The sequence below is a fragment of the Anser anser genome (assembly GCF_964211835.1).
Source record: "Anser anser genome assembly, chromosome: 9".
Classification (NCBI taxonomy): Eukaryota; Metazoa; Chordata; class Aves; order Anseriformes; family Anatidae; genus Anser; species Anser anser.
The window spans coordinates 5,193,373-5,211,818 of record NC_139729.1 but is presented as its reverse complement, the minus strand read 5'-3'; the positions used below and the strand labels follow the sequence as shown (position 1 = coordinate 5,211,818).

At 44.1% G+C, this 18,446-nt stretch overlaps 1 protein-coding gene and 1 long non-coding RNA gene across 4 annotated transcripts in view; one reads left to right on the top strand and one right to left on the bottom strand.

Annotated features, from left to right (window-relative positions):
* The first annotated feature begins 352 nt into the window (after positions 1-352).
* On the top strand, positions 353-16,819 carry LOC310904292. Its single transcript, XR_014588193.1, has 2 exons — positions 353-11,801; positions 11,968-16,819. It is a non-coding gene; the product is annotated as an uncharacterized lncRNA (long non-coding RNA).
* The window catches only part of PID1 (phosphotyrosine interaction domain containing 1), an 84,065-nt gene continuing 81,726 nt past the window's right edge, over positions 16,108-18,446 (bottom strand). For all 3 annotated transcript variants that reach the window (XM_083848781.1, XM_083848783.1, XM_083848782.1), the window contains exon 3: positions 16,108-18,104. In XM_083848781.1, the coding sequence (XP_083704907.1) occupies positions 17,628-18,104 (477 nt within the window). In that variant the 3' untranslated portion in view covers positions 16,108-17,627. The remainder of the gene's footprint in view (positions 18,105-18,446) is intronic.

Genomic DNA, 18,446 nt, shown 5'->3' with positions numbered 1-18,446 from the left:
AGCACTGAGTGGGCCACATAACTTGCCTCTTAGTTTCTCCTTTAATGAATGCAGCAGTATTGGCACCATTATGATTGCCTTTGGCCAAAGAACCACAGGATGCGGAAACGATAAACCCTCTGTCTGCTCAGACCTGTAGATTTGCTTTTCCTGTTCAGGCATTTTTATTCTATTTTGAATTCTACTCCAAAATACATAAATTTGGGCCAAAGGATTTGGAAGTTAATTTATTGATCTTGAGCTGGATTTGGTCCTGTGAACTGATCACAGCAACTCCTCCTTCCTCATATGTGTAAAAAAGCCCTTGCTCCTGTCATCCCTACAGGGGCAAGGCACAGGCCTGCTCTTTTTTTTTTTTTTTTTTTGGATTGTCTATTCACAACAAGCATCATTTTTAGGCCTTCCATTTCCTACTGAACAGTGCATCAGCGACCCTGGACCACACACGGCCAGAAAAGTTTGGCAGGCTCATGTCGTACAAGAATTGAATTTGGAGGAACATCAACAGCCAGCATGCAAACCGCGGAGGGATCTCCGCTGTGGCTCTCAGAAGGCAGAGACGAACAGCATGGCGAGCTGTGGGGAGAGGCAGGGCTCTGCGCTGGGCCAGCCCGTATGTGCCTCTGGTTTCTGCCTGTTCAGGGGAAGGGTGCCTAGTTCTAGCACTATGCTTCGAATATTTCAGGAAAAAACAAACTAACCCAAATAGTTTGCAAGCCTCTTGCTTCAGCAGAACGTGAGAATCAGTCCTGAAACACAACGTTATGCTGAAGGCTGCCTGATACACAACTCTGTTTGGACAGTGAAAGGAAACCTCTCTGATTTTTAGAGCACTAAAATAAATAAACAAATAAATAAATAAAGGCTATTGAAAGCTGTGGGAGATCAGCACTTCTGAAAAACAGTTGTTTTATTGGAGCTAGGATTATTACATTAATACGCAGCCCCAAGGCCTGCATTTTGGCAGCCTGTAAATGAAGCCGGCGCACTCCCGGTCCTCCCGCCCGGCGGCGGTGCTCCGCACCAGGCCGGTGATGTGGTGCCCAGCACAACCCAGGCAAAAAGGCCACGTGATTTTCAAACAGCTCCTCGCTCGTAAGCCTACAGCTTGATCATCCGTCCCAACTGCAGACAGGTAGCAGGGGGAATGTCTCCCACCCACCCAAGAGGTACAAGCACCCATCAGTGCCTGCCAGGCTCTTTTACTGCTCAGAGAGCAGCCAGTGCCTCCGTGAGCACCACTCCTTGCCCCACCCACGTTCCCAAAAGCATGATTAGAAGTAGGGTTAAATGCTAGCGGCCAAATCCTGCCACTCAGGGAAATGGCTGGCAGCAGCAAGATGGCAACATAGTGCTCAGCTTTCAGAGAAATTAATATCAAGGCAATCCAACTTCTCTGATAATATAAAGGTTTGGTAATTTTGCATTCGGCTTTTGCTTCTTTCAGTTGCACTAAATTAGACTGTACAATTGAATTACAAGATGCTGATTACTATTTGATAAAATATTTATCAAAGAAAGGCAGTGAAACAGCAGAGCTTCAGTAGCATTTTCCTTGAAAAGCCCTGAAAACAAAGAAAGGCAAACCAGAATTATTAATTAACAATAACAGAGCTCTCAGGAGAATAGAAGCCAGACTTTTTTCTGAAACTCTATTTGTTCTGTGTCCTATAAACTCAAATTTTAAGAAGAATATTTTTACAGCAAGCTTAAAGTGAATTGTGGTTTACATTTATGAGGCATAAAAATTAATAGACTTTTTTTTTTTATGAGCATCTTTGCATGCTTTGCATCGCAAGAATTTTTATATCATCTCATTGTAGAAATGGAAACAATTAAGTGCGACGGGGCCACATCTGCGCACTTACCTTCGCGCACCAAGGGCAGGGCTGTGCTGGGGCAGCGCCCGCCGCTCCGACCCCACGCTTGGAGCCAGGCGCAGGGACCACTGCGGGCACAGACCTGGCACCAGCCAAGCAAACAACGCAGTTCTCCAAGGGTGGGATCTGGGTTTCCAGCAGTATGGGTGGTATGAAGGACTGCAGAGACAGGGCAGGGAGGCAGTGGAAACTGTCAGGATGTGCCACAGCTTTTGGGATGGCAGGTAACAGCTTATGGGCAGGACACAAGCTCTAGTAATATAAATGATAATAATCGTGTCTTTAGGTCCCCACGAGGCTGCTGTTGCCAAGATCTGTTGGTAACAGGGCCTGATACCAACATCGTACCCAGCTGGCAGAGAATGAAGGTCAGCAGTTGAACAAATCAAGGAGATTTGCAGCCAAGAAGGCTGGGAGGTCTACATTTGAAACAGGAAAATGAACTGGTCACACTAGTGCTTGCTGAGTGTCTTCAGTAAAGCCAAAACTTTATGGAAAAGGCCTGAAGATCAATCTCTGTTCTTATCATTTTTCCCTACAGCAGTACCATTCCTGTAAGAGGGCATGGGGTTATCTGTCGGTTATTGTTTGTTTGTTAAGTCAGTCAGTGCTGTATGAGGGCCTAGCAGCCCCCACCTGGAAGCATAACAAAGCCACCTGTTACTTTGTCCAACCATGCTGCTTCTTCACTTCCATAAGGTCATGTTGTTTCTAAGAGCAGTGAGCTATTTCTTGCACGTTCCGATAAAATGTATTTACTGAAGTTGAAAACTAAAGTACCAGAGTTTCAGAACAACGTGTTAATATCCCATTGCAGTGAGCATTGTTTGCTTTGTGTTTGTTTGCTTTTTAATGAACATTTCTGAAGGAACAATGCCTTTTGATTATCTAATCCTCTGAAATGAAACATATAGTCACCCTGAGCTGGCTGGGCTGAGCTGTGATGCACAAGGAGAAACAGGCAAAAAGGAGGCCAAGGGAAAGATCCCCACATAAGTAACTGCGTTAGTATTGTTCAACTTGGTGCAAGTCCTAATAAAAGATAATCAAAGACAGCTTTATAGAGGTGAAGTAGTATCAGTGCACAACACATATAAAACGAAGTCACCGGGTGTTTTAACGGTAACAGGCCACAACCTCTCCTGACATTGCTTCCAGGAATGATACTTATAAATTGGCCCTGTTCTGTCTCCAGGAAGAGGTGAGAAGGGAGTGCTGTGATGTGACTGCTACCTCTGCTGCTTTGCAGAAGGGGGAGCAGAAAGGCAACAGGCACTGCAGCAGTTCAGCTTCCCTTCTGCAACAAAACCCAGCCATTTCTAGCATTTCAACTCTGCTTTTCGGAGCAATAATTTAAAAGCTCATCATTTTTTCTGCTAATTTTAAAATATTGCTTCACCAAAACAGTAGAAGTCTCCATTCATCAGTCCCTATTTGCAGAAGTGTCTCTGGACTCTTTCAGTGTGTTTATTTTCTTCCCAAACAGAATATAAGTCTGTTTTCATCATTAATTATGCAGCCCTGTGTTTTGTTTTCCTTTTTCTGGCCTGCAAAAAGTTTTCCACATTTTTTGCTGTCTTCCCGGTAGTCTTTCTAATCCCAAGAGAGGTTTCTTTTTATTTGTTTTCGGTGTATGGACACTGATACCCTTCTTGCAAACTCTGATTTGAATTACTCCTGCTTCTGCCCCTCATGTTAAGCGACAGAAGTCAGATACCTGTGAGTCATCCCAAGCACAATTCGTCCAGTTCCAGCTCTGATTATAAAAAAGCAACCTCAATCCCTTTCAACACTGTCCCAGATGCACATGAATGAGAGGAATATTTAGCCACGGGCAGAACTAAAGGCATGCTGGATCTGCCTTGCTTCAAGCTCAGGGCCACACAAAACTTACCCAAGATTACGCTGATATCTAGGATGGCAGCTGAAACAGTCTGCCTTAAAGTTCACTGAGACAAGCCATGCTACTGCAAGCTGCGTCCCTCTGAATTACTTGAACTGATATTTGCCCGTAAAAATTTAAGCCCATACGCTAAGTGCCCCAACACCGACCACCTGCCAAATGGGAGCAGAAGCGTTCTGCTCCCCATCCTCGGCAGCCCTGGGTGTGCTCCGTGAACAATGCCTGCCCTACAACGGCCGCGTTGCATGGGACTTGCTTTTCTTCTTTCCTAGTTCAATGTTTAGCTTAACAGGTCATAAAGAGAGGCATCAAACAGAGAGAAGTTTACGTTGTTTGAAACTTCACCCTGCTATATCTTAACTTGGGTTGCACTGAACGCTTCCTAAATGCATAGTAAGTTTATATAAGGCAGGCAAGTGCTGCAAGTGCTCTAACTCTCATATAGGGCCCCTCATGAAACAGAGAGCAATGCCAGCCGTCATACTGCAGCTGCTCCTCATTGAAAACACAAACTAAAGCCTGAAGATCTCCCTTGAGAAGCTGATTTTGTCAGCTATAATCAATAGATGCCATTTGTACATACACCCTGCCCCGCAAAATGTCTGCTGCTGCCAGGTCCTGCTCTGCTGATGCAGCTTTTATGTAACTGGCTGTGGGGCTCCGGGGCCAGGGACACACACGGGGATGTGGGGACATGGGGACACGCAGAGGGACAGAGCTGTGCCTGCAGCCAGCACAGCCCCACTGCTGTGCCAGGCTGGAGGTTGAACCAGGAGGCTCTCAAGGATGCCCAGGGCCTGGGAGCTGAGCCCCTGCTGGATCTCTTGCCCTGTAACTGAGGACAAATCCTTGCTCTGTGGTTCACGAAGGAAATAAACTCCACAGGGAAAAAGTGATTCATGGCAGAAACATTTTCAGGTGGCTCACCATTAGCCTTGTGAGCTCTGTGGCTGTGAGCAGACAGTCACTTGGAGCCAGGGGATGCGATGCAAGCCCCTCCAGCCACGGCTCGAGGCCAGGGCTGGCAACCGCTGCCGGCAGGACGCATCCTGCACTGCGCCACAGCTCCTCCAGACACTCCCGGCCAGGGCTGGCGGACAGAGTACGTGTCCAGCCGGCGCTGGTGTCTGTTCCAGGACTGCAAAAGGTACACGTTTGTTTCAGTAACAGCAATCTTGGCAGGCGAGGGAGGCAGCTCCAGCAGGCTTTTTTATACGTACATATTTCGGACTCCCACTGAGAGTTATTAGTTATTAAAAAGCGATCAAATGAGGCTGGTTTTGGAGTACATTTGTTAGCCATATGATATCAATTAAGCCCCAGTCTCCTGCCTGCAAGGAATTGACATTACCTCATACACGCGCAGAATTAAATTCCTCCTCTCCCTCTCTCCCCCCTTTGAAGCTGGTAATGCCAAATATCTCCTGCATTCCAGAGGAAAGTGTTGCAGTTATTCTGAATATGCAGATGCCTTCAATTTTTAATTAATAAAGCTACACAGCAAATGCTTTTGCTAGAAGAGACAGCATCAGTGAGGATTCACTTTGCCGTGCAGCACCGAGCACCTTGTGCATGCACTGAGCAAAGTGGGGCTGACCAGCAGAGCAGCTGCCCCTCGAGCTGCAGGAAGATGCACCAGGGAGATGTTAGGTTGCCTGTTAATTACTGGGGAAAGTGGGCATTTTCTTTACTCACAAGGACTGAGTAAAGGCCAGCTTTCCTTTCCGCACTGAAGGCCAACCTTCCTTCTCATCGCTTTGCAAGCCCTAACTCTGAGAACGCTCGCTGTCATTCGGTGGTGTTCCTCTCACTGATTTGGGACGAATAGCACCCATTTAGACTGCAGCACAGACCCGTGTGCTTGATTAACAGGCCTGGAGATGTTTCTCTGAAGCTTCACATCAGGACTTTTCCTTCTGGCACATCTCTGTGGCTGTCAAAACTGTCCACCTGCCCCATACACACTCAGCACCCCATCCTGCAAAGCGATACAAGAATCTACGTAGAATATTCCGTAGACAAAGGATGTGCTTAACTAAATGTCCTATTTCCTTTTCAATGCAATATTATTTCCTCGAAGATATTTTATTTTTTTAATCAAGTTTATTCATTTAATGCCAGTACTGTAACTGAAGACTAAAACAGGGAGAATACTTTTGTTAGATAAGCTGGCAGAGGTTTAGTATCTATAGTGCTTTCTAAAGTATGTATATTCAACTGTTTTACCAGAGTTCAAACTCACAAACAGTTGCCAAATCAATTAACATATCCCAGATTAACGACCCTCTTGCCAATTAGTGAAAAAATATCCATTATCAACTACAACTGATGAAAACATTTTTCATCATTATGCCAAACATACTGATATTTTTTATGAGTGAGAAGACTACCACTTGCTATAAAGCATTCCAGTTCAAAACATGGATATTCAAGGTTATGAACAGCAGTTTTAAAAGCAGGCTTGTTAAGAACAACAAAGCACTGCGGAACATTTTTGTAGTTATGTAAAAAAAGCTGTATTCTGCACATAAACCTTTACATCTGACATGTCCTTTCATGAGGTTTTATTCATATTTTAAATGTATTTATATATAAGTATATATACATAAACAGGAGACCTGTAAGAAGGAAATAAAAATCAGTGGTGATGTGCTATTTTTTTTTAGTTTGGAACAGACACAAACACATCAAATATTTGATTTCATAAATTACGGCAGAATGGCATTAACTTTACCCCTTCTCACTGTATCAGAGCAAGGAATTGTGCATGGGAGAGCGAACAGATTTTCAACAGCTTTAATGATTTACTACTGATAAAAAGAATGCACAGCATGTGCACAACCTATTAACTCATTGCCACATGTTGTCATTGCATTCAATTGCTTAACGGGGTTCACATACAGATTAGATATTTCCATAGAAAATGAGAATATCAGATGGTTGGATGAGGTAAATAGGTTTACAAAGATGTAAACACACATATTTCAGGGCAGACTCCTGAGACTGGAGAAAAAATTCTTCCAGTGGGCAGGTTCTAGCATTGCAGGGACAGCATCTGAAGCCTTAAGTACAAGCCATTATCAAAGGCCTGATAATGCACAAAACGGAGAACTGCTCTGCCTGCTATGATAATTCCTGGGTTACAGGAGGGACTCGTATTACATTTTACCATGTCTTCTTACATTTATGTCTGAGAAAAAAAAAATAGTATTTGCAATGCTTGAAGTACATGCAAGAATTTTGGCTTCCTACCCACATAAATGTAAAATTGCCTTGGGTTTTCCACTGGCACTATCCTGCCCATGCACAGTGCCTCTGAGCTGCTTCCAGACAAAAATTCCTGATGTTCTGGAGTGAGCTGATGGTGAAGCAGAGCACTCTGAGCCTCGATGCTGTGCTTAACCGATAAACAATTTAGCAAATTGCTACCACTATCTCAACATTTCTAAAGGCACTGGTCTGCAGCGAAGCTTTATTGTTATTACATCATCTTTTAATAACATCCAAAATACAATGCCTCCAAGCCCACCTATTCACACACTTTCAGTGGGCCCCCATGGGCTATCAACCCCAGTGCTAAAAGTCACAGGTGGGACTAATCTAATGCCACCTTTCTTCTGACCTTTTCCGCAAAAATCCTTTGATACTGGCACTGCCATCAGCCCGTCCAAAGGAATTCGGAGAAAGAAACAGGGAGAGGGAGATGCAATGAGCCTTTAACCCAGTCCATCCCCAGTCCCACCGGCACATCCGACAGCAACTTCAGCCAGGCCATCTCCTCTCCACCATCTCCTTCCTCTCTGCCACTGGCAGCACCCAACCTGTCCCCAGCAAGTGGTGGGATGGAGGCTTGCTGACTGCTGCCTGTCCAGGGAGAGCAGCGTTGGTGGGACAAGGGATGCCAGCTGGATACCACTTTGCCTTTGGCTGTTGCAAATGCTGCTGGAATGTGCCCAGACACCACGTTCACCACCTGAGGAAGCACCAAGCAAACTAAGGGTGGGAAGTAGAGAGAGAGGAGGGGAAGTAATATCTGGCTTTGCACGTTTTTTAAAAGAAGAATCACCACTTTTGGCAAGGAAAAGTACCTGATTTGAGGTTTTCAGGAAAGCAATTATATTTTTAAATCTTGCACGAAGCTTGCCCATTCACCCACTGGACCTAATCCAATACCAGCTGAAGTCACTTGCCAACGGCTTGCACTCAGGCTTTGATGTAAGTCAATACTTTACATAAAAACTCACAGTGCAAAATTACCCAATAGATCTATTTGTAATGAGCACCTTTCTACATAAAATGTTGAGCAAATAAGCACTTATATTTTCAGGAGCATTTTAAATGTTTACTATAAAATTTTATTATGTATTAAACTTAATTACCCAAATTAAATTCTCAATTATTGTACCTGTGCATGCTGTTTTATTTTTTGCCTCACTAATGCCAGATGGCACAGCCATTCAATTTTATTTTGAAAATTTGATTGAATTTATTCAGTTACTTTGTGTTGGTGTTGAATTAACTGTAGGACCTGGGTAACCTTCATTATTACAGATAGAGACTGTACAGGCTATGTACTGCCAATCACGGTTGCCAACATGCACTGGGACTTTTTTTTTTTGAAAAAAGGCTGCAGCAATAAAACAAATAGCACTGAAAAGTACTGTCTGCTAGGACCTAACGTTGAATCAAAAGCAGATTTCCATTTTGGAGCCAAATCTTTCTTGAAACCAGGTTTTCAGAGATGAAAACATTACATCACCTTGAAGGGAAAAGGAAGGATACAGTAAGAATTTTTCAGGCAATAAAACTTACAGTTTGCCAAGTGTATGACTGCTGACAATTAGTTTTAGTTATGCATTTATGAAACATCATCTACATTTTTATATCAAGCATAACAACTCCCTCCCCCCAAGCTCTGAGCCTCCACATGTTAAACTACTGAAATAGGATGTTACACTTTTATTCTTACTCTTTTGGTTTGAAAACTGAGTTTCTTATGTCTCTAAATGTTGTAACAGGCATCTATTTTCTGGTAAGCCTAATGATGAACTCTGCTAGCCATGCAAACAATACAAACACGATTCAGTGCAGAGATGCCCTTTTCAGGGACCACTTTATTTATTCTTTGTATTAGAAAGGAGCTGAAAAATCCAGGCATGAAATCATGTTTTCCAGCTATGCGTTTTGTTATATTTATGGTCTCTTTGGTAAAATCAAAGGAATGCACTTCTGTCTAATGGGGCATAGTTTGAATGGCACAGTAACCATCATACCATAAAATTTAGAGTCGGGCTGCTTGATTACAAAAGCATGTCCTCACTCGAGCCTGTGCACAGTGCAGCTGTTTAAATCACTGAAAGTTTAAAATTGGAGTCACTTGAGAACTAAAATTGCATGTGATGGCAAAATGGTAGAAAATATTAAGTCTAGGCTGCCAATTTCAGAGCAATTTCTAGAAGTCTGAGAGCTTATGGATAAAATTATGGGACGTAGAACATGCAGTATTCATTAAACTTATTTTCTGTTGCTTGCATCATGAGATTTCATATCTTGACACTTCACTGTGGGACTCCTTGAAGTTAGAAACAGGTACCAACAAACAAGAAGGGGGTAGCAATGCTCCAAAGAATGAAGCTTATCACCTCCACTGTTTCTCTCCTCGGATATGCTCCCTGCTACCCCAGGCTGCCAGAATCAGGCCCCTGGTGTCCCAGCCACAACAAGCCTTGACATCTTACGTTTCCAGGGGGGATCTCTAATAACCCTGCGGAAATACTTGTTTTCCAGGAAGCTGGAGAATTGCGTTGCCAAGCTGGTCACTGCTGCAATTCCCAATGAAGAGATTTTGACTGCCATCAGTTACCTCCCATGCAGGGAGGTTTACGCAGAGCAAAAACTTGCACAGAATCAGTCCTTCATCATTCCTCAAACCAACACACACAGCTTCCACAGCAGAGGCAGGCACCATCACAAGTCTGTTTCTTCTACTTTTTTCTCTGCTATTCAACACTCATCCCTGTTGCCAGCAAAATTTCAGTACATTCAATAGCCTCCAAAAGCCTGCGATAGCAGCAGGACACCTGCAACAGCACAAGGAGGTGGAGCTGGGCTTGCAGGGCTGATGTCTTTCCCCACAACCTCAAAACTGCTTAATTAGGAAATGAGGGGAAAGCCACTGTAGAACTGAAGCATTGTGGGGAAACAGAAGTACACCACTCTTTCCTTTTAGATGTTAAATGGTCTTTTGAGCTGTAGTATTTTTTTCCACATTTACAGTTATTGTTTTTCTAATTTTTATTAAATCTCAGTTTACCAGCTTGGACCCTTTTGATTTCCACCTGCAAGAAAGATACTAACGTCTTGCATTGTCTGACATCACTTAATCTACAAGATTAGAGTTAATTCTCTGTTTTACCTAATTAATTCCGCTGGACTGATCAAACTTATTTTTCTCTTCAGTGAAGATGCATTCAGCTGCTCATCTAAAGCGTACAAATTATCTCATAGCCTAGTTATGCTGCTGACACGGGGTCATGAAAAATGTGCCAACAAAACAGAATCCCCAGTGCTCCAGCAGACAACAACGAACCTCGTATTTCACTATAACTTGGCAATTAAGTCGGAAGAAATGCCCCGGGAGAGGAGCCGTTCTCTAGGATTTCAAGCAGAACGAACCACTGCTGATGAATTAGCTGAGACCCACTGCAGTGCTCAAGCAAAATATAAACCATGCTCAAGCTCTTTGTTCTTACCATTTCTAATAGCATAAATTAGGATTTCTGTAAGCAAGGCACAGGGAACGTGGTGACCTGCTCTACTGGAGCATGCTGGCCTAGGAAAGCTCAGCACAACTCAGCATCAGCTCATCCTGCAAGCAGAGGAAGCACTGTAGCTCCTGTGTGGCCATCACAGTGCTGGAGGAGCAGAGAGGTGCCAGCCAGGCAAACAAAACGACAGGAACCGAAATGAGCCAACCTGACACGCATCCCCCAGCTATTGCAATACGCCACGCTATAAACGCCTGTGTGAGATGGGCGCTAAATACCTCTGCCCGAGGCACCCCACCATGCACCAGGAGAAAGGCCCACCATGAGGTGCTGCCTGGCAGCGGTGCGCCATCCTGGGGAGTTATTGGTCAGGGTTTTATTTATTTATTCGTTTATTTATTTTCTGTAAGGATTTTTGTTACTTCTCACCCCCTGAAATCACCAGGCACAGGAGGGAGACCAACAGCACTGAGTGAAGCAGAGCAAATTGCTGCGGACGACCACAGCAAGGGATGCCAGCCCAACCCAACCCAACCCTAACGCTGGGCACCCCAGCCTGTGGCTCGGCCAAGCTCAGAGCACCCCACAGCCAGTGATGCCAGGACTGTCCCAGCCCCATGCCCTTCCCTGCGAGCCACCCACCACATACACCAGCTGGGCCCTGTCCCACGCCACCATCCTGACATCCATACTTCTAATCAGCTGAGGCCTTACAGACATGTTCACCCTACTGTGAGCACACCAGCTGAGACCTCTAATGAGTCAATTAGTGACTGCTGGGCAATTACTGTCGGTCACCCTGCTGCAAACAGCAGGAAGGAGGCTCTGGCCTTTCCCCCTCAGCTCTGCACAGACTAATACGTTACCACATAAACACTGCCACAGCACTGGTAGGAAAAGATGTATTTTTCTGACATGTCACACAAATGCTACCAGGGCATGCTACCTGCAGAAGACACCGTGGTGGTCCAGGGAGCAGAGCAAAGTTCACTGGAAGTGACAGTGACCTCCTGGGGATGTCGAGGATGGGTAAAATGGGCCATGGTAGAAAGGCGGGGACCACATGGCTCCTCTTGTGGTAGGCCTGGCTCAAGCTCCTCACAGACATTCCTTTGCTGTTCAATAGCAAAAGTGAAGGGAGACGAAATGCCTTTTCTTTGTGTGGTCAGAGCGGACTCGAGAAAAAAGCACACAAAAAAATCACCGGAAACCCTGGAGAGAATTGGGTGCAAACTCTCTAGGAGTGTCCAGGTGAGCATGAAGCACGGTTTGTTTGTTAGTCTCGGGCACCACCATGATGTAGCACAGTTTCAGATTTCACCTGCTTCTGCATTTGGATAGGCCTGACATCTTTTATGGATATAAAAATATCCCACCGGTGACTATGTCATCATTTAACCTTGTTTTTCCTTTCTAGAGGAGTTTCCTTTGAAGTTCCTGTGCATATTTCATCATTCTCCTGGGATCTGGAATATCTGCTGTTACTTGAAACCACTAGGTCTGGAATCTATTAAAGATGAGACTGAGCCAGGGAGCAGCAGCATGCACACTCAGGAGGAAGGCCACAAGAATTCAACCCAATTGTGCAAGAAAACCTTGATTAATTATATCCTCAGTAATTACGTCTAAAACGTACTACTACTACTCTCTCTAAACTAGAGGTAACTACTTAGACATAGCAATAACTTATTTTTTTTCCATGTGCATATGACTGATGTCAACTTTCCCAGAATTAAATCTGTAAGGTGATGCCAGCAATCCACTCCTGTCCATCATTCTCAGAAAATCTATGCTGCTCACAAAGAAGAAAAAAATAAAATAATCCACATTATGAATTATTCATAGGATTATAATGTTTCCTCTCTTTCTGGCAGCAATGTGATTTACAGGAAAATAACAGAGAATGTAATGCAGAATGCAATTCAAAGCATAATAGACAACTTTAATCTAGTAATATTTTCCCCATTCCCACTCTTGCAATGGTGAAAGTTGGGATAGAAATGAGGCACCCCTATCTGCATAGTAATATTCCCACTTGTGAAGGCATGGCTGGATTTTGGGTCACGACATGCACAATAATTAAAAAACACTTTTTTTCCATGAGAGCTGGGCTGCTTTAGGGGCATTTTTTCATTAGGCATTCTCACCTTGCCCGTGTAAGTGCACCAAGTCCTTGTGTTAATACATGAGCACTTTCCTCCTGACGAGAAAACATCAACAGCCTTTTCACACGTCTTCCACCACAGACATTAAAAAAATAAAAAATCAAAAAAAAATCAAAACAAGCACCCCCCAGATATTCCCCTCCCATCTAACAATAACTGGAAATCATGCCTATGCCTACATGACCTGCTGCCACAAGTATTTGTAATGCTTTCTCAGCTGTACATTACAAATACTCCTCCTTTGGTGCGGTAAGTCAGGTTTGTAACTCTTTGAAATCATCCAGTTGATGGAAAAGGAAAACAGACAGAGACAGTGCTGCTGAGGAGCCCCGGAGCCCCCAGCCCCAGGACACGTCCTGCAGCTTGCAGCTTTGATCCTGCTTGCAGCACATGGTCACCACATGCACCAGGTCTCTGCTGCCAACATATTTCAAAATTCTTTTCAGAGAAGGCTCTGCAGAAGACAGGATAGCATCTCTCCAAACATAAAAGCTTTTTCAATAAATAATTGTTTCTGCTTTAAAATCTCCAATCAAAATTAATTACAGTCCTAACTGTCCTAACTACGGGGAGTCCTGTGGCTGCAGTGGCACAGACAGCAGCCTCTGAAGCAGGTCCAGCCAGGTCCCTGCTGAGGGGGGTGATCCCTGGCTTGCCCTCAGCCTGGCCCCAGGGCAGCACGGAGGGAAGTCATGTCCTGGAGATGAAAGACCCTTGCACCCACTGTTGGGGCAATGGGTAAGAGCAGCCAACGATGATAAATTGCACAACAAAAGGAAGGAAACCCTCTGCTTGACTTTAACAAAAGAGGAACCTTTAAAAATACCCTCTATCTGTTTAAAATTACATTAGAAAAAAAGTTATAATGAATGTCCCTATTTTCCAGAAAGGATGTATTCTCTTGGCAGACTTAACACTCTAGTCAACAGGATAACAACCATACGTTTTAGCTATCACTTCCCAATTACACACAAATTAATAATTCAAGAAATCTCGATTCAGAGCTCCACCGCCACAGGGAAAAATGAGTCCAATCATACATCATTCTTACAGCAGCTAATTGGGCATGGAATGGGCCAGCTCTGGTGGTAAATGGTAAATAATGTATATAGTATATCAAATGTTGTATGTAGATAGACAAGTTAATTTGCTTCACACTAGAGAAAAAGGCCTTTAAGAAATCATCCATCTATCTGACCACTATTATGCAGGACTCTGTTCACAAATGCACCTCCCATTACATGTATTGAGCATGCACAAAATACTTAACAAGCATCAACTTTCAAGATGTGTGTGTGGACATGTGTATATACATATATATGTATATATACATACACATGTGTATACAGACACAGAGGACCTAGTGATGCTGCATATTGATGTTGAGGTCTAATGACCTAAATGCTCTCTGCTTTTTTTTGCATTCTTAATAAGACACTTAGATATCTGACCCTTCTCTACACTCCCCTACACACAGAAAAGGGAAAGAAATCCCTTACGCATTCTCCTGGCTGATGCCGAAGGAACTCGTCAACCCACAATGGGATACAGCAAGATCCAGAACTGTGCTCTTTGTAGTTGAAAATAAAAGTCTTTGGCCAATTGGAAGTGACTTCTGATGGAAATTTTATGATTTTTTTTTTTCCAGCAGATTAATTTAAGGAAAAGTTTAACTTGATGTTTCGTTCTGGTATCTACTGGCAACGGACATTCAGTGATAACTGATACTCTCACTATTTTGGAGTCAAAGCTTTTCTCCTTCATGCAAATGGCATCACACATTTGGAGTTGATAATGAAGAGGGATTTGGCCTGAATGCAAAATGATCTAAGGATCCAAACTCATGATACTGATTATTTTTCAAATCTCAAGTTTTCTAAGATAATCTGGAGTTCACATTCCCTCACATTCCCCTGCATGTCTGAAGCCTTAGAAAATAGCAGGTTCATATTTCAAATGGTCTGATTTTCTAATCACAAGAACTAGAATTTTCTCCTTTACCTTTCATTTTTATTCTCCCATGATCCAGAGCCTCCAAATGCTGAGGAATATTGCAGACCCCACAACATCAAATACTGCAGGAATTCCCTGAGCTGCAGCCCAGCAGCACAAGGCCGGCGACAGCTGCACACGCGGCAGGCAGTGCGCCCTGTGCAGCAGTCCCTCCAGGGCCCTAACCAGCACCCAGGAACACATTTCCAAACTCACACAGGTACCTAGCAAACAGGCAGGCCCTGAGCTCCCAAAAGCATTGATTTCCCAAAAGCCACGAAGCACGACAGTCCACAGCCACCACCAAGTGACCCCTCGTGGCTTCTGTACCCCCCATCACTGAGCACGTGCACAGCACTGCTGCTAACATCAACCTGTGACAACACACACAACAAGCATCATCACAGGCAAAACAGGTTAAAATAACATTCCCGGATTCCTCCACGTGAGCCCTCCCCAAAACCAGATCATCTGACCTAGCCCTCCTCTGTAGGCCAGGCAGGAGATCGGAGCAACATTTACGCCACCTGGTCAGCAAGGCTGCGCTAGGTCCCCTGCAGCCAGCTGAGAGGGTGAGGACAGGCTTGGCCTTCAGAAAGGTCCCAAACCTGGGCCACGTGCAGCACCAACACGTGTGCCACGTTAGTGAGCCGGGTGGCAAGGGCCCAGCAGGGTGCACAGCAGGGGGCTCAGCTCCTGTGCATGAGGAGAGCTGGTGTCTCCCACCTGCCCCTCTGCCACGCTCGAGGGGCCTTTGGTGCAGGGTTGAGACTCACGGTCAAAGCTCTCCCTTCAGCAGGGTCATCTGGCTGAGGCAGGGGAACACAGGCTTCCACATGCTGGTTCACAGCAGCTCTGGTGGCAGAACATTCAAACAAGTACAGAAACTAAAACACGATTACGTCTCTGCAAAAAAAAATAATAATAATTTGTGAGAAGCTGAAGGAAGTTTTGCCTAATTTTGCCTTTGGTCAAACTGATAGCTACACGTGACAGGCCTCAGGTTTTTTATTTTGACCAACACATAGCCCATACACGACCCTGGATGGGAGACATTGCTCCTCTTCAGCACAACTCATCTAAACTGGCCAGATGTCTGTGTGGGGGGAGATCTCTACCACCTCCTGCAATGCAGATATTATAAACCATGTCCACACAGAGCAAAGGTAAAAAAAATAAAATAAAATCAAACTTCAACACCTCAATAGCAATAATTTACCTCAAAAATTTAAAAGAAAATAATTTTAAATTATTGAAGGCAATTCTCATGGAGACTGATGTAATGCTAAATGGAATTAAATGAACATTTTCATTCCAATACAGCAACTGAACACAGAACCCACACACATGAAACAAAACCACAGAGTTTGCATTGGAAAGACAGCTTAAAACTCCCAAGCTTTAACTCAAACATTTTTTTTTATTATTAAAGTATGAATGCATTTACGCTCGAGAATAGTTTACATACATTGTAAAGCAACAAGCATATTTCCAAGAGGTGTGGGCCCTCCTCAATATGTCTCCATGCTCAACCTACATGCTTTAACACTAGGAACTCACACATACACGCTCACATACAAACATATATACCCACAAAACACAGACACAGAGCTAGCCGCTTCAATTAGCTTTCTTTTAAGGCTTCTGTAAGGTGCCCTAGTGCCCCTAACATTACCATAATTACGAACAAAATTGTATAAAGGAGCAGCATTACTTGCGAACTATTGATCTGCTCTTGGCCTTAAAAAATATCAAGTGAAACAAGTTTTTCCTTTTATTTGAGTTTTATTAAACATTTGCATTTAAGAAAGGCATGACTCTTTATATCTCTGCACAAGGAAAGGTATGAGAATCTTAACATGGGCTTCTCAACCAGAACAAATGTTCAGACCTGACTCCTACGGGGCCGTTTCCTTTGATCTTTATAGTAATGCAGCCCTGGCTTCCTGGCCAGGCAGAGCCAGCTCCATCAAACCAGGCCCAACAGACCGGTAACACGGAGACCAGTGACACGGAGTCGAGGTTACCATATTCATACCGCTTCAGACCTGAGGTTGGTGAGGAGTCACAGTTCAAACACTGACAGACCCAAGTGTCCCTCAACTCTTACCCGTGGGCTGCCCTCCGACTGAGCAAACAAGAGCTTGAACGTGAGCAGAAAGGGGTGCTGGCTCACTGTACTCCTTGCCACCGTGGGGGTTCGGCCCACCCGTTTTTGGTATCCTGCAGTCTGTAGTCTGAAACTGCACCTACTGGTGCTGGGTGAAAGATGTGACAGCAGGTATATTAAGAAAATAGGTACAATGAATAAAATAAAGGATAGCATATGATATAATGTGTACATACAAGAATCTTTTTTCATTTTTCAATCTGTGAAATGTGAATTAACAGTAGAATGCCAGGCCATTAGTCTAAAAGGCTATGTACGGCTGTCTTAGCCTACGTATGGTCAAAGGATTTTTGTGATGCATCTTGGAGAAAGATTCTTCAGGAGCCATTAGGGCTCTGTAGGTCTACTTGCTCTTGTGCATCAGCATCAGCCTCCAGCAAGGAACGCCAAAGGAGCAACTAATAAAATTCCCTGACCAGTCTTGTAAGACAAACAGGAATGAATCTACTTTGCAGTATTCACCTGAACTACAGAGATGAGAAAGGGACAGCGATGGGCGGGTGAGAAAGATTTGGAGGGAAAGAGAGGGAAGCTTTTTTCTCATGTTTACAACAGCAGCAGATTTCAATGTAACATAATTACTTTAATGATGCATATCTTTAGGTACCAAATTGCTCTTTTGATTTCAAAAGCTGGTCAGCCAAGTGTTTGGCAGTCTTTCCATTCCCCAATTTCAATTCTTGCTTATTCATCTATCAGCTCGCATTCCCTAGGCCATTTCTGCCTTTGCTGAACCATGAATGAGTTCAGTCAGCCATCGTCAGATTCAAATTCATGAGACACTTCCTCTGATGAGCTATTCCTGTGGATCCGGCCATCACTTTTCATGCTGTGAAAAGTCTTCTTAAAGGCCTCCATCATAGCATGAGCCAGCTTCTTGGCCTCCAGCTTGCTCTCACACTCTACAGCATGGCAGTCCATCTGGTAGGACAAGTCATCGTTGATCTCCCTGTAGACCCAAGCAAAGACGTTTGGGCTGATGTTGTGGTCAGCAGTGCAGTAGGCTATACGTGCTACCTGAAAGGTATCCATATGGACTGTTGCCTCGCCTTTGAGGTCCAGATGATGCAGCCAGACTTGGAAAGGGCGAATTTCCAGAAGGGCATTAGCTGGGTAAATATCCTCCCTGGCGAGCGTGTGCTTCTTCCATAATTCAATGACTGGTTTCTCTGTGCAGCCTGACAAAAATTGCATCCCTGTTGTGGAAACCTTACCCAAATATGTAACCTGCAAAATAGAGGAAAGATAGGTGAAACACAGACACTAGACTCCAGCGTTGCTTTCTGCCATCCCAGGGAATTTTCCTACACCTGAAAAATACAAGCAATCACCTCACCCAAATTTCCCTATTTCCCTATCACCTTCAGGGGAAAAAACAAACAAACAAACAAAAAAAACAGAGAGAGACTGGTTTCCAGGTATTTGTTTCTTCAAACGTTGCTTTCACCACTCAAACCCAAATGTAAAAAATGTTCAGTCTCCAAATTTCAAGGGATTGCACTCTCTTCAGCTCACCTGGAAAAGTCAGGTTGAAAACCCATGCCTGTATCTCTAAGCTCATGATAGCAA